Raw genomic sequence first — 15,010 nt, forward strand, 5'->3', positions numbered from 1 at the left:
GAACTGGCAAATTACAGACCCATTTTAAATCTTCCATTTATGTCTAAAATTTTAGAAAAAGTTGTGTCTGCTCAATTGTGCTCCTTCCTTCAAAAAAATGATCTCTATAAAGAATTTCAGTCAGGTTTCAGGCCCCATCATAGCACAGAAACAGGTAGTCCAAAATGCAGCGGCTAGAGTCCTTACCAGGTCAAGAAAATATGATTATATTACCCCAATTTTACAGTCTCTGCACTGGCTACCTATTAAGTTCCGTATCTGTTACAAAATATTATTACTTACTTATAAGGCCCTTGATGGTTTAGCTCCTGCGTACCTAACTAGTCTTCTACCACGCTACAATCCATCACGCTCCCTAAGGTCACAAAACGCTGGACTTTTGGTAGTACCTAGGATAGCAAAGTCCACTAAAGGAGGTAGAGCGTTTTCGCATTTGGCTCCCAAACTCTGGAATAGCCTTCCTGATAATGTTCGGGGTTCAGACACACTTCCTCTGTTTAAATCTAGATTAAAAACACAGCTCTTTGGCCAAGCATTCAAATAATGCATCTCATAATTTTGGACTGCAGTTATATCTGATCAAATGTGCATTATTATTCTTTAGCTTGGGTTAAACTAATTAATTTTACTTGACTGGAACAGCAGCTACGCTAACTATGTCTCTATTTGTTTTTCTGTTTTGCCACGGGATTTACATCTCGTGGTAACTAGGATTTACACAAGCTCCAGTCTGAATCCAGAACACCTGAGAAGAGGTGATGCCAACCCCTCAGAGGACCTCAGATGATGCTAACCCAGAGACAACATACAGAACTACCACATTTTGCTATAAGTTTGATTGCATAATTGCTGTTAATAGTGTTAATCATCTGCTTGTTTACGTCTTTTATTGATTTTTCTGAACATTTCTGCCGTAAGCACATAAACTGACAGTCACCACTGATAAGCTACTACTAAATATTGTAGAAACTTAATTTTCTGTAAAGTTGCTTTGCAATGATTTGTATCGTAAAAAGCGCTATACAAATAAACTTGAATTGAATTGAACTAGTGTGATTTAAATCTCTCATCCCGCTACAGAAAAACCGGAAGAAACTTGATTTCCTTGAGTGGCAGACAGTCAATCAAGCACCACAGTCCAATGGATTAGATGTCCTTGGTTTTTGTATCATGATCAAAAAACATTTTAATTGGGATTTAACATTTCAGAGTCTGTGACTTTATAATTTATCAGATATTTTTTAAGAAACTTTCTGACATTGACAGACAGTCATAAGGGTCAGTGCTATAGTTTTTCATAAATTTTAACCAAAACATTGTTTCATTGTTTTGAGTGTCATTATTTTGCCTTTTGAGATTTGCTATGTGGACATTTTTGGTAACACTTTAGTGTAGGGACCAATTCTCTCTATTAACTAGTTGCTTATCAACATCCCTATTATTAACATATTGGCTGTTTATTAGAACTTATAAAGCACTTATTCTGGATGATCATATTTTACCCAGTGCCTAAAATTAACAAATAAACCTACCTTACTAACTATTACTAACTTACTAACTATACTATTAATAAGCAGAAAATTAGGAGTTTATTGAGGCCAAAGTCCTAGTTAATGGTTTATTAATAGCGAGAATTGGACCTTAAAATAAAGTGTTGCCACATTTTCTTTATTAGAATTGTGGGATAATGACACCAACCTGTTTTTCAAACCCCTACAAAAAGTGTCAAAATAAATTGTAATTCAAAAATAACAATCTTCTCCGATGTATTCTAGTCATTGTCTGTATGAACTGCAGTTTTATGTATTTTTGGTCGAGCTGTCGATCATTGTAAATTTTAAATAGAGTTTATGCTGAATGACCAATATTTGTTGAGAAAGGCATTATTGATATTACATAATTGTAGTAGATTATAAACAAGCGGCAATTGAAGTAAATATATTCTTTGTTTTATTTAAGTTGAATGTAATAGCCCTGTAAAACCAATTTGTGTCACTGACAAAAGTACTAATAATGAAAAACTCCTTTTTCTATAATCAGCAGATGAAGGTGACACAGATGAATCCTCTGAGGAACTCTGCTTGGGAGACATGCAGGAGAAGAAACTGGAAGACCTTGACAGCACCCATCCAGATGCACTTAATTTAATCAATAATAATAATAATAGTAGTAGTAAAAATGATAGCAGCAGCAATATAGTATAAATATTTCTGTCATGAGAACTCTCGGAGGGATTGGCATGGTAATGTACATGACAATGTTAACGTATTTGGTCTTGGTGGAATAGATCTGCTATGCTGCTGCAGAGCAAGTACCGAGACTTGCTACTGCCAATACATCCACAACATGCTGCTGTGAGCATGTAAGAAATATTACTGCTGAAAATATAACATACATTTTTGAAGCAGACACAGAACATTTCAGCAGTGTGTTCTGCTCTGTAATGAGTGGATAAATATGGGCAGACAGCAAAGTTTCTATATTTAGAAGGGAACAAACATCCCTATATTTAAATTTTTTTAAAGGTGTCAATAATAGATGATCAGTTTTCAGATCTTTTTCCTTGAACGCCAACTTCAATGTCAAAATGATTTGAAAAATGTTATGGCTCTGTCCCAAATGGTGGCCTCAAGTTATACTTTCAGCCTCATTGCCAACAGTTCATGTAGCATTCCATCACCATCATGTTTTTGGCCATTGTGTGACTCATAACAGTTCCATCATCACGCAGAAGCAGCTCTTCCCTGAAATGGGCAGAACCTCACATGCTCAAAAAGTAAGACAACGGTGGCAATTCCCAGCAGACCAGACAGAACCAGACGAACCAGAGCCTCAGCGACACCACAATGATGCAGACAATCTGATAAAGAAGAGAAATTATATAGATATGAAGTTATTCGTAAACAATTCTGTCATTCAGAGGCTTTGGTCATTGTGGCAGGAAGAGAGTTCTGTGGTAAATGTAGTTTGAGTTTTCGTACCTTCCTGTCGTGGGCAGATCTCCTTCATGTGAAGATGGACAGTCTTATTGTTCACTGGATTCACAGCTGTACAGCTGTAGGTCTCTGGATCATTATAATGGAGCTCTAATGCTAAACTGAGGTTGATGCTGAGATCAGGATTGCTGGTCTGGTTCAGCATTTCTCCTCCTTTATACCACGAGATGAACACGCCTCGATCATTTCTTACAGAGCAGAACTCCTCCATCTTCTGTGACTGCTTTAAAGTACCTGGAAGAGATTTGTTTTGTGAAGTTAATTTTGAGAAAACCTTTTTATTTTCTGTAAATAAAATAAAAAATGTATTTCCATAGTTGGAAGCTGTAGTAGGGTGTGGGTGTCATTTCTTTTGTAAATAATGTTTTTACGTTTTTCATTAGACAGGGAGGTAGTCTAAAATATTTAGACGTTGTCTAATATTATTATCTTTGGGTTTTGATTGAGAATCTGTTGACTCACCTTGAGTTTGGTTTACACTAACAAGAGACCTGATGACAGGCGCAGAAACAGGCCCTTTAAGAAAAGAAGACACTTTGAGGTGGAGTTTGCGGGAAAAACTAAATTGCAAGATGAACAATGTATGAATGTTTGCCAGGAACAATGAAATGAGAAATGTTTGTCCTGGGAACCGACTCCGCACTACTAGTGTATAAACAGATTATTGCACAGATATGATGTATACAAGTCTACTTTGTTGTTGTTGTTGTAATGTATTAAAGGGGTCATCGGATGCTACATGCACTTTTACAAGTTGTTTGAACTGAAATGTGTGTTGGCAGTGTGTGTACACAACCCCCCTATAATGATAAAAATCTTCCCAGTGTTTTTTTTATTCATTTTTTAATCTATTAAACTCTTTTATCTACTCCTTTCTCAAATCGAGCCGATCTTAGATGCCTGTCTGTGTGACATCCCAAAAACAGGCCCCTCCCACGATAGTTTGATTGACAGTAGCGTATCTGCACAGATAGGACTGGTGTCTTTCCTTAGACCCGCCCTGAGTGACTGTCATCAGTCCTCCATTGTTTCACCGCTGGAGCGGATGTAGACAAGAATGTCTCCTAAGCGATTGAGGTGTTCTGTTGTTGAATATAATAATGAACATAGCAGTCGTCATTTACTTCCGACATCTGAGACGCTGAAGACGCGGTGGATTACATTTGTTTCTGAAGGGAATGCGCACTAATCTACCTAAATGCGTCTATGTTCACATAAATCATTTGTGTTTCAGCTTCGGATTTTTAATGAATCTTTGCAAATCTCATTTCCTAATAATGTGCTAATTAGCAAGTTTCACAATGATTGTGGCTAAAGTATACAGTCTCTCAGAAGAGAGGGGCGGGGTCAGCAGAGCTCATTAACATTTAAAGGAAAATGCTACAAAACGGATTGCTCTGAAAACAGCTGTTTTTGACAGGGTAACAAGGTGTTGTTTTACACTACCATTGAGAAATTTTAACCAAACTATGTTACAAACTTTTCATTAAGACCTAAAGAATCATAACAACTTGTGGAAAATGGGCATCCGATGACCCCTTTAAAGCAACTGTATGTAGTTTTTCTGTGACTTTGGAGTAAGGTGACCAGTTTTATGAAATGAAAACCGGGGACATTTCCAAGTTCAATGATCAAAATATCAATAAATCTCACTTGTTTTTTATTATATATATATATTTTTTATGAATTAAAAAATAGGGACAATATTTTGGGGTCTAAGGCCAGAAGGTGATGGAACCCTAATGTATTTGTTAGGATTCTCTTCTTTTCTTCTTCTTCTTCTTCTGCACTGAAACTATCAGGGTGTCAAAGGCCGTAAGTCCTAGAGATGCCAAGGCTGATGGGATGATCAGAAATCCCACCTGCTACTCAGGCGCACAAACACACATGTGCAGGACTCTAGGTGACGCTATAAAAAGAACTGTTGAATTTTGGTTCATATCTTCAGCACCAAAGTTCTGATGAGTTCAGATTATTCCCTTTTCCGTTGAGTCCATTATTCTTGCTCTACAATATGTGTCCACTTTAATTTCCGTCATTTAAATTTATCTGCCATTTTTATTTATTTATTTATTTATTTTTTTGGAAAAATCTACTTTTTTGAACTCCTCTTAGACCCTGGGCTTGATTGACATGAAACTTGCCATGCATCATCTCCAGACATTCATGACAAAACGTTTTCAAAAGAATTTTGATTTGTTTTATTATTGCATATAGATTCAGGCTGATATGTTTCTGGTGTGGCCCATAGTGACTAATTGGCCTATTTATCTCACGAACACATGTCCAAACTTCACAACACGTGGTACACATGGAAAATTCTGAGTAAACATGCTGAGTTTCATTTCATGCTTTCATGCTCGGGCTGCCAGCAACAATTTTCAAAAGATCAGTCATTCAGATGAAGGCTGTAATACTAATGTTGTCTAACAGGATAACAAATAGTTTTAGGTGTTATAATTTAAAATCTGTGTAAATGGTTCAATATAGTGACTTGTAGTAAAAAATGCTTAAAATTAATTTGTTTACTACAAGTCTAATAAAAATCAATTTGCAAAGAAATCTGTTCGCCAAAATACTTATAGATCATTAATTGTTACCTTAATTTTTAAATATCCTAATGGTGCTAAAACATTTTGCCAGATGTGACTGAATGTATTGTCTGATTAAAATGAAGAGACAATATTATTTGTCTATTGTAATATAGTACATAAAATAATATACAGAGACACTTAAAAGACTTACATTTATAAGATATTTGAAAAGAGATGTGGTCACTGTATAATCTACAAGAGCCAAAAAAAAAAAAAAAAAAAAAATACCCTACATACAGTTGCTTTAATCAATGTATGTTGATTACTGTAATTGTAATTTTATTTCTTACAATTGCGGATTTCTGATATTTTGTGATGTTATACCTTGTAATGTGGACATTAAATCATAATTAAAGATATTCAAGATAAATGCGTCTGATGAGTGTATAAATGTAACACTTCAGAAACACATTTCAGAATTCAGAATTACAATTGCAAAAATTAAAGACATCATTAAAATGAAGTTTTTACTCCTAGCTAAATTTTTTGTTGAGTTTCTAAAAGGCTGCTACCCCAAGACCCTGAAGGACTGAAATGTGCCTTTGAGTGATCTTGCTTCCCTTATGATCCTGAATATTACAGATAGTTTTTGCTATTTTGCTAAAACTTACTGTAAACGTCCACTCTGAACCTTTTCTCTGAGACGGATCCACTGTGGAGAGAAACGTGATAAAGTCCAGCATCGCTGCTGCTGATGTTCCAGATGCTCAGAGCTCCAGTCTTTGGGTTCATTTTCACTCTGCTGGTTAGTGTTTCCTCATAAAAGGGTTCATTACCCTGATACATCTGTGCGATACGAACAGTTCGATCACCTCGTTTAAACAGCCACATCACTTCACTGAGACTCTCAGTGTGTCCTGTGTGTAGAGTGAGAACATCTCCCTCCATCACAGTCTTTAACTCATCACCAATCACAAGATCTGAAACAATATTAAAATTGGTTAGATATGAGTGACATTTAGTGCTAGAAATTATACACTCCTCAACTACCCATGTGCAGAATAGCATTACTGTCCTATTTCTGCATTATGTAGTATTTTTTTTCTGTGCATAAAATACCTGTAAAACTATGACACGTTTTCATATGATTTACGGTGACAGATAAACAGAAAGTAATAACTGATTTGTAACATGTTTTTTAAGATTTATTTTAAGTTAACTAAACACAATATAGAGAGGTGACATGACATTTTTTTTTTTTTTTAACTGAATAAAACTGAATAGTCAGCAATTTGGTATATTTCTACAGTAATGTTGAAAAATATTCCAAATCTAAAAATCAAATATTATATATATATAATATAGATATTTTTACAGAAGAAAACACTGTGTAAAGATACTTGAGTTTTTTTTTTTTTTTTTTTTTTTTTTAGGTGTGATTAAGTTTGTTTTTTAGTTGACAAGTGTATTTGACAGGTGTTTGCTGCTATAGTGTCATGGAAGAATGGGTTGATTTGAGACACTAATGAAGTGTTTTGGTAGTTTTAGTGCATTCTGAATATGAAATTAACTGCTGTGCCAAGCTGAAAAAGTGAGCTAAATATTGAGAAATGTGTTTGTGATATTGTTAATATGCTAATGATTTTTGGCATAAAAGAAAAATCGATAATTTTGACCCATACAATGTTTTGTTGGCTATTGATAAAAATATACCCCAGTGACTTAATACTGGTTTTGTGCTCCAGGGTCACATATCTCTTTACATAATATCCATTCTCTAAACTCTAAAATTGTAAAACTAAATAAAAACTAAAAAATGTAAAGTAAAAAAAAAAAAAAAAAAAAAAAAAAAAAACACACCAAGTGAACTACACTGAAATTAATATAAAATAGAAATACAACTAAATTAAAGCTGCTGTAAAGTTTAAAGCATGCTATACTAAAAGTAACAAAGGAAACATACCAACATGTGGCAGGAAGTGGTCTCCTTTCCAAATAAGTAATGCATGTATTATATTTTTAAATTTACTTTGTGACACAGAACTATTTAGATTTCACAAGATCTTTCTGTGTAAAACTGAAAGGACCAATCAAGTTTGCATTTCTCACCCTCATAATAAGGTAGTATTAATATTTTTGAGGTTTTAGAATATGTTTTTCAGTAGTTACAGCAGCTTATGTTTTGCAGATCACAAATACATTTCAAACACTGTTATGTTAGAGACACGAACACTGAACTTGACATTTTCTTTTTCACTATATTTTATTACTGTATTATTATTTATAATTTATTGTCAATTCTCTTTATTATTGTTGTTTTTATTACCTTAAATTATATGTCAGCGATATGTTTGTACTTTCTGTACTGGAAGCTCCTGATACCAAGACAAATTCATTGTGCAATAAAGCTCTTTCTGATTCTGAAAAGTACAAGTCCAGATTTGTAAGCAGCATGATCTGACTACAAACTGTTGAAAATGTTCCAGTAAATCACCTGACCAGAGACCAAAACCACTAAAACAATAGACAAAGATTTATCTTACCCTCCATCCTGATGAAAAACACAATGAAAACCCACATGCTGATGGACATTTTGAACAATTATTGTATTATTTTAAGTTGTGTTGATTCTCTTGATGATCTGTCTGGAGCTCGAACTCATCTGATGAGCATTCAGTGAAGATTTCAGTCTCTATGACTTTCATCAGGAAGTGACACATTGACCACAAGATCAGCAGCACAAAAAACTTTCACCAATGAACAATTATTCAACAGCTTTTTTTTTTTCTTAGTGATTTTAAAACTAATCTAGACCATAAATCTAGAATAATGGAGGAACTTCACTTTGCAGTAAATTTATAATCTCTCTCTCGGTTCCAACAGTAACAATATGATTTTATACCTTTAACTGCAGGAATTTCAATATCAGTTGATGGATTGAATGGATTTACTGTTGACACCATCAAAAGGCCTCCAGTCCACCATTTCAGATGTTGGTTCCCTGATTAGTAGAGCACATGGGAAGTTTATGCATCTGATTACCAATAAAAACTGTCCAATTAGAGATAACTTTAGTGAATCTTTTATATGTCCCTTTGGAAAATTGTTACTCACATGGGTTTGCATGCAAATTTAAAAAAGAAGATACTTTCCAACTTACAGAGTAAAGCACATTAGAATTTCACGTTTGTTTACCTAAATATATATATATATATATATATATATTATATATATATATTATATATATATATATATATATATATATATATAATATATATATATATATATATAAGCTAAAATATTGATAACAATCTAACAGTATAACAATGCCAATAATGGCATATTATTTTAGTAAACAGGTTTGCACAGTCTAGTAATGATAACGATACAAAATCACTGCGAAACAATCTTTAGTACACATGGAGTGACTTTTTCCTCCAGAGGGCGCTCTGCAGCATGTACATCTCAGGAGTTTCAGTCCAAAGTAGGACTACAGCATTTGAAGTGCGAATGCATCACAGCGGCGCGACAAAGGCTGTCCCAAACTGAAGTGTGTGGACTTCGAAGTGTATCCATACACACTTCAGTTTGGGACAGCCTTCGCTGCGCCGCTGTGACGCATTCGCATATCACCACAGAACTCCCCCAGTTATTAGTTAATGACTTATGTAAAAAGTATTATCCCTTGAAATGTTATGTTTAAATATGCAGATAGTTTGGTTAATTTAGAAGAAATCTACAGAAGCAAACAGACGAGGGTCTAGGCTTAAAACAATCTTGGAAATTTCCTTTCCATTAGAGCAAAAGAAGACGGAAGCAAAATAGGCCAAAATCTCAAAATTGAACAATGCATGAAGTGCCTTAAACAAAATCTTCATAATTTTGCAGTGTGTTTTAATTATTTTTGCTGTTTTTCCTGTAAAACAACAAATTAGCACCAACTGCCTTTTTCAGTCTTTGTTGATTTTGAAGTGTTATAGATTATGACACCAAAATAATTTATTGTCTTGTGCAAAATAAACAAATTATTAGTGAAAATATGTCCCTCTCCTGCAGTCATTTATTCTAAATATATACTTGAAACTAGTAGCATAAAAAAACATGCACATTGTGGCATAGTTTCCTTTGTTGTTGCCTGTTCTTGTGATAAAATCAGTGAATGCTACACAAGATCATGGTCTCCGTGAGCTGATTATTCTGTAGACATCTGTTGAAAAATGAAACAACATGAAACAACTGGGTGAGTGTGAGGGAATTAAAAAAAGCCAGAGTTGTGTTAATACATTTAACGTTTTGTTTAGAAAAAAATAAAAACGAGAAGTGCCTTTTTTTCCACTTGAGCCCCTGCCTCTCAAAATGTCTGTGCATGTCCCTGCCTTAACTATGTGTCCCGTGTCCCGTAACTTTATGACTCTTTCAGCAGGATTATTCGTGCTCCAAGCACGGAAGATTGTCCATCTTATTGGATTCTGCTAATTACATTATTTGTATTTATTTTATTGATATTTTAAAATATTTTAAAAATATTTCTATATTTAACAAAGACATCTACCACAATGCTGTTCTTGAAATCTGCATAATCATAAAACAAAATGTCTTCATAGTCCTGCAGGACATGTTAAAACTGATTGCAAAATTGTCAATTGATTGGATTGCAAGAAACATTATCAGCCACACTGTTCATTTTATTTTTTTAATGCTGCCATTTTTGCAAGATATTCAGTGATTCACCACAAGATGACAGTGTTAGACCATACTTATGCATTCAAAATCTCTCCGACAGAATGATTTGCTTTTAGACGCTTTGTCTGATTATAAGATGTAACATACACAACAAGCTGTTTAAAGACAGAAACACCATCATATAAAGCACATAAATTTAGAATAAAATAAAATGCTTTTAATATACAATATACAAAACAACTTCTAGTTCAGTGATCATTGAAAAATTTTGGAATAAATAGTATCTGGTTTTGTTTTAATTATTTGTTTAATATCTCTGGTCGAGCAAATGGTACAATAACACATGTGAAATTAAATCAAAGCTTAAAGTTGTGTGAATAAATAAATAAATCCATTGTCAAAAAATAGTTTTAAAAGTGGAAAGCACCAAAGTGAAAAAAAAGAAAGAAAAAAAAGTGGTGTGATATTTGTGGGCGTGGGTTGTTCATCCGTCTTGCCAGCGCTATGTGAGTTGGGGGATTCGCGTTGATGATAGATAAGAAGATCAGAGTTTGTTCGGTTAGGTTTTACAGCAACATCAAGTTGTTTTACAATATGATGCTCTTCGCTGTAGTAACGTGTTGGATTGGTAAGTCTTGTGCCGGTTTGAGCAGCAGTTACTCTCAAGGGTTAATTTATACTTGTTACATCTGATTTTGAGGATTGATGCTTTACTCGTAGCAGTGTATATATTTACATTGAATACTTTTTAAAGGCATTACTGCTGGTGCTGCGGTGGAGTCGCTAACGGTGTCTGAGGGGGGAAACCTGACCATCTCTATTCACATTGAGAAGTGGGACAGAGACCCTCAGGTTTTGGTGACCCTTCTCAAAGGCTCCTCACAGGAACCGATAGCTCAGGTGATTTGTCATAACGGAGCCTGTGAACAAAAGAGCTGGAGATCTGGAGTTTCTCTCATATCTGTTGGACAAAATATGACTCTGATCCTGATGAACATCAGCTACAATCAAACAGGACTTTACAAGATCTACAAACTGAGCAGCAAACTGCCCGAAAACAAGATTTACAACGTTGCCGTGTATCGTAAGTATTACACTAGCATGTTGCTTTGTCTGAAGTATCGCGCTGTGTCTTATGAAATGCGCTGCAGTAGTTGCATCATCATAATTTGACAGGATAGCAAGAGGACATCACCAGATGTTTTGCCAGTTATGAGAAGCAATTGTTTATTCTGAGGCATTCTAACGTATGCAGGCATTTAAAAAGCTTGGGAACGCATAACATCACAAAGAACAGTTCCTGTTTTGTCTCCGGTAAGATGAAACGACATCTTAACCTCAGTGTGCTATTAAAATTAAGGTAGATATTTGTGCATATTTAGCCACAGAAGTAGAATAATGAAGAAAGCTAGGAATCTACATAATCAATGACTGAACTGGAGTGACCTGTGCGTGGGCTCAAACTTTTCACGTGTTGCGTCGTAACGTTGCGTCATGAGGGGGCGTGCGTCGGCGCGGACCTGACTGAGAGCACCGAGTCGGAGCTAACGACGTACAGTAGCTTACGTACTGCTTATGGTTATGTTGTACTGTACAATAGTAGATTACGCAAAGTTTATACAGCAAAATATAACGCAATAAAAAGCAATGTATAACTGTAATCGTGAAAGATTACAGTTTTACATTGCACTAGAAGGCTAGTGCAATGTATAATGTACTAGATTACACTAGAAGGCAAGCCTGCAACCTTTAGCCGAAAAAGCGTAAAGGCTAATGCTAACGCTAGACCAGAGGCCGTTTTGTTTGAATGGATGTCAATGGAGGAGAGGCTAAACTACGCTGAATAAACAGCTTTTTAGAGGAAACGGCTTATCATTTAATGAGTCGACAGCCTATGTGCTAATCTACAACATGTTTTACACTAAACAATACTTTTGGTATTGGTATTGAGTTTACCACGAAAAAAATGCTGTTTTATAAGAGAAGTCACTGACTTTTTGCGACAGTGGGATACAGTTTACGGCACTTCCCATTCATTCCAATCCAATGGTGTGAATTCCAACTCCAACATTCCAACTCTGAATGAAATTCAGTGATGTCAAGGCAGTTAGTTAGCAGTTAAGCTTTCTCCAATAGTAAGTAATACAGACTCTCTCATCTCCCTATATTAAGACAATCTCTGGCCCTTACAAAATATTGACGAAAATAAGCAATGGATGGATAGATTTATATCTGGATTGCTGTGTGCAGACTGATCTTGAGAGCTCACAATCAAACTAACCTGAACATCTTCATGTTATTTGGGTGATTCGGAACAGGGGTTTTCAATCTCTTAGATGCCAAGGAACCTCAAATATAATCATCATGCGGGACCCCAAACTGAAATTTATGAGAATTTTTTTTTTTTTTTTTCTGTTCACTACAGTAAGTAGTACCCCTATAACTCTTCCCTTGTGCATATATGCATTTTACCTAAATTGTGAAAATCCATGTACATTACAGTTATTTGTAAAAATTAACTTACATTTTTTTGTTCTTGTTGTTCCTTACAGAGCCTCCACTCAGGACCATCAGCCCAGAACAACCAGCATCTGCTGTGTACAGTGAATCATTCACTGCAGGAATAAGCTCAGCTGCAGTGCTCCTCGCTTTAGTGCTCATCATTGCTGCTGTCGTTGGTGTCATTTATAGGAAACACAGGAAGGCAAGTTTCATCACAGAGCAATTTATCTTAACCTTTCTTATGATGACATTGAAAATAGCCTTGAATCTTAAAAAAAGGCCTAATATTACCTAATTTGATGCTGCATTCAAAAATATCAATAAACACTTTCCATCATGTACATTTAACAAAATAAGAATGAAGATATTTAAAAAACAAAGAAACAAACAGATCCGCTTTAATGCAAAATAACAGAAGCAAAGGTTTTAAGGACAAAAAAAAGTATTTAACATTTATTATTTAACTTACAATCTGCACAGGAGTGGAAAAATACTCTATTTAATTTCAGAGAACTTAACACAAACACAGGTTTATAAAAATAAATAAGCTTTTCACAAAATCTGCAGTTTTTGTTTCTGTTTGGATGCAGTAAATCATCCTCAGTTGTACCATAGAACATCTGGCCCATGTTTCTTTAAAGTTCTAGTCTTGAAATCAGGATTAGGCATCAAATAATGTCTTCAGGATCATTCATGCATGTGAAAACAGAACAAAGGAAGACAAGAGTAATGTCTTCTTTAAAAAGAAAGTAATTAGTAAGAAATTACTTGATTTTATCCAGCAAATATCAGGTTGGTGTAATTGTATTGTGCATTGTCAATGAAATGGCTGGATATTATAACCCTAAAGTAGTATATTTTGGCATATACATCATTATTTTCACTGCATTTGCATGGCATCCATTAACTGTGTTTTTCTATTGACTTACAGGCAACATTTGACAAAGTGCCACAAACAAACACACAAACCAACAATTAACATAAATGATCAAATCAATAATTATTACTGTATTATTGCAAGCTCATCCAGTGCAGGACTAACCTGAATGGAATAAGACGGCTCGACTGTAAGGAATCAATTGGTCGTTTCACTCACTGAGGAGTTTCATCCAGGTGCTGTTTTCTCAAAGATTCCAGGTGAATCAGCTGGCTTTGAGCGGCAGCTACTGGCACTACAGCTGTTAATCAATTATGGCTCCAAGCACTTAAAATTTCCAAAAATAATGATAAAAAGAATAGTTTATCAGATATTTATTTATTAAATTTTTTTGGCATAATAATTATGGCTCCAAGCACTTAAGATTGCCCACTAGATGGAGCCAAAGGTTTAGAAATCATGTTTAATCTAATAGTTTAATAGTCTAATAGCCGTCAGTATGATTGGCTAACCAATGCTTTTATTTGTAGCACCATTGTACACTAAAAATACCTCCTTTGTTTTATATAATTAATTTGCAAAGAAAAAGCACACTTATTTCATTTTACCATATAAATGCATATAAATTGGTAGCTGAACTATTTATTAGTTTTTAAAGATTCATACAGTTAAATTCAGTTTAAGTTTATTTGTATAGTGCTTTTCACGATGCAAATCATTGCAAAGCAGCTTTACAGAAAATTAAAATGTTTCTACATTATATTTATAGTAGCTTATCAGTGTTGACCATCTCATGTTGATGTCCATATGGCAGAAATGTAAGGTAAAAATCAATCAGTTAGTTAATGTCCTGTAATCAAACAGATGAACACTATTGACAGCAATGATTATATGTTGAGATCAAACTTATAGCAAAATTTGGTAGTTTTGTATGTTGTCTAAGGGGCTGGCATCATCTCTTCTTGAGTGTTTCGGTCATCTAAGGTCTTTGAAAAGACAAAAACCAGACTAAAGTTTTTCCAACTAAGCAAAAAATGGAAGAATATGGGTAATATGATCATATTTTTAGACCTGGTAAGGACTTTACATATACTGTATATGTATTCAACCCAAGAGAATGAAAATGTGCATTTGATCAAATGTAAAAGTACAAGGTAATTAGATATATTATTTGAATGCTTGGCTAAAGCGACGTGTCTTTAATCTAGATTTAAACAGAGAGAGTGTGTCTGAACCCCAAACATTATCAGAAAGCTATTCCAGAGTTTGGGAGCCAAATGTGAAAAAGCTCTACCTCCTTTATTGGACTTTGCAATCCTAGGAACTACCAAATGTTGCGTGATTGTACTGTAGTAGAAGTTAGGTACGCAGGAGCTAAACTATTTTTACCTTAAAAGTAAGTAATATTTTGTAACTGC

The 15,010-nt window shown here is 34.6% G+C and overlaps 2 protein-coding genes across 2 annotated transcripts; one reads left to right on the plus strand and one right to left on the minus strand.

Moving 5' to 3' along the window:
• Positions 1 to 2,273: 2,273 nt before the first annotated feature.
• Positions 2,274 to 8,207, minus strand: LOC109048271. Its single transcript, XM_042750532.1, has 5 exons — positions 8,074 to 8,207; positions 6,202 to 6,510; positions 3,459 to 3,512; positions 2,982 to 3,230; positions 2,274 to 2,860 (listed from the first exon to the last, which is right to left on the minus strand). The coding sequence occupies exons 1-5, from the start codon at positions 8,120 to 8,122 to the stop codon at positions 2,724 to 2,726; spliced, it is 798 nt and encodes a 265-aa protein (XP_042606466.1). The 5' UTR covers positions 8,123 to 8,207; the 3' UTR covers positions 2,274 to 2,723.
• A 2,472-nt stretch (positions 8,208 to 10,679) lies between these two features.
• Positions 10,680 to 13,553, plus strand: LOC109048275. The gene is made up of 3 exons (XM_042750780.1): positions 10,680 to 10,841; positions 10,968 to 11,297; positions 12,766 to 13,553. The coding sequence occupies exons 1-3, from the start codon at positions 10,742 to 10,744 to the stop codon at positions 13,008 to 13,010; spliced, it is 675 nt and encodes a 224-aa protein (XP_042606714.1). The 5' UTR covers positions 10,680 to 10,741; the 3' UTR covers positions 13,011 to 13,553.
• Positions 13,554 to 15,010: the final 1,457 nt, after the last annotated feature.

The sequence above is a fragment of the Cyprinus carpio genome, chromosome B23, assembly GCF_018340385.1.
Source record: "Cyprinus carpio isolate SPL01 chromosome B23, ASM1834038v1, whole genome shotgun sequence".
NCBI lineage: Eukaryota > Metazoa > Chordata > Actinopteri > Cypriniformes > Cyprinidae > Cyprinus > Cyprinus carpio.

Excerpts from the sequence above, each read along its gene's own strand:
- LOC109048271 (XM_042750532.1), bottom strand. The coding sequence starts at position 8,122 with ATGTCCATCAGCATGTGGGTTTTCATTGTGTTTTTCATCAGGATGGAG. Across the intron at positions 6,511-8,073 it reads GTTTTTCATCAGGATGGAGG|ATCTTGTGATTGGTGATGAG; the intron begins GTAAGATAAATC and ends ATATTGTTTCAG. Across the intron at positions 3,231-3,458 it reads TAGTGTAAACCAAACTCAAG|GTACTTTAAAGCAGTCACAG; the intron begins GTGAGTCAACAG and ends AATCTCTTCCAG.
- LOC109048275 (XM_042750780.1), top strand. The coding sequence starts at position 10,742 with ATGATAGATAAGAAGATCAGAGTTTGTTCGGTTAGGTTTTACAGCAAC. Across the intron at positions 10,842-10,967 it reads TGTAGTAACGTGTTGGATTG|GCATTACTGCTGGTGCTGCG; the intron begins GTAAGTCTTGTG and ends TACTTTTTAAAG. Across the intron at positions 11,298-12,765 it reads TTACAACGTTGCCGTGTATC|AGCCTCCACTCAGGACCATC; the intron begins GTAAGTATTACA and ends TGTTCCTTACAG.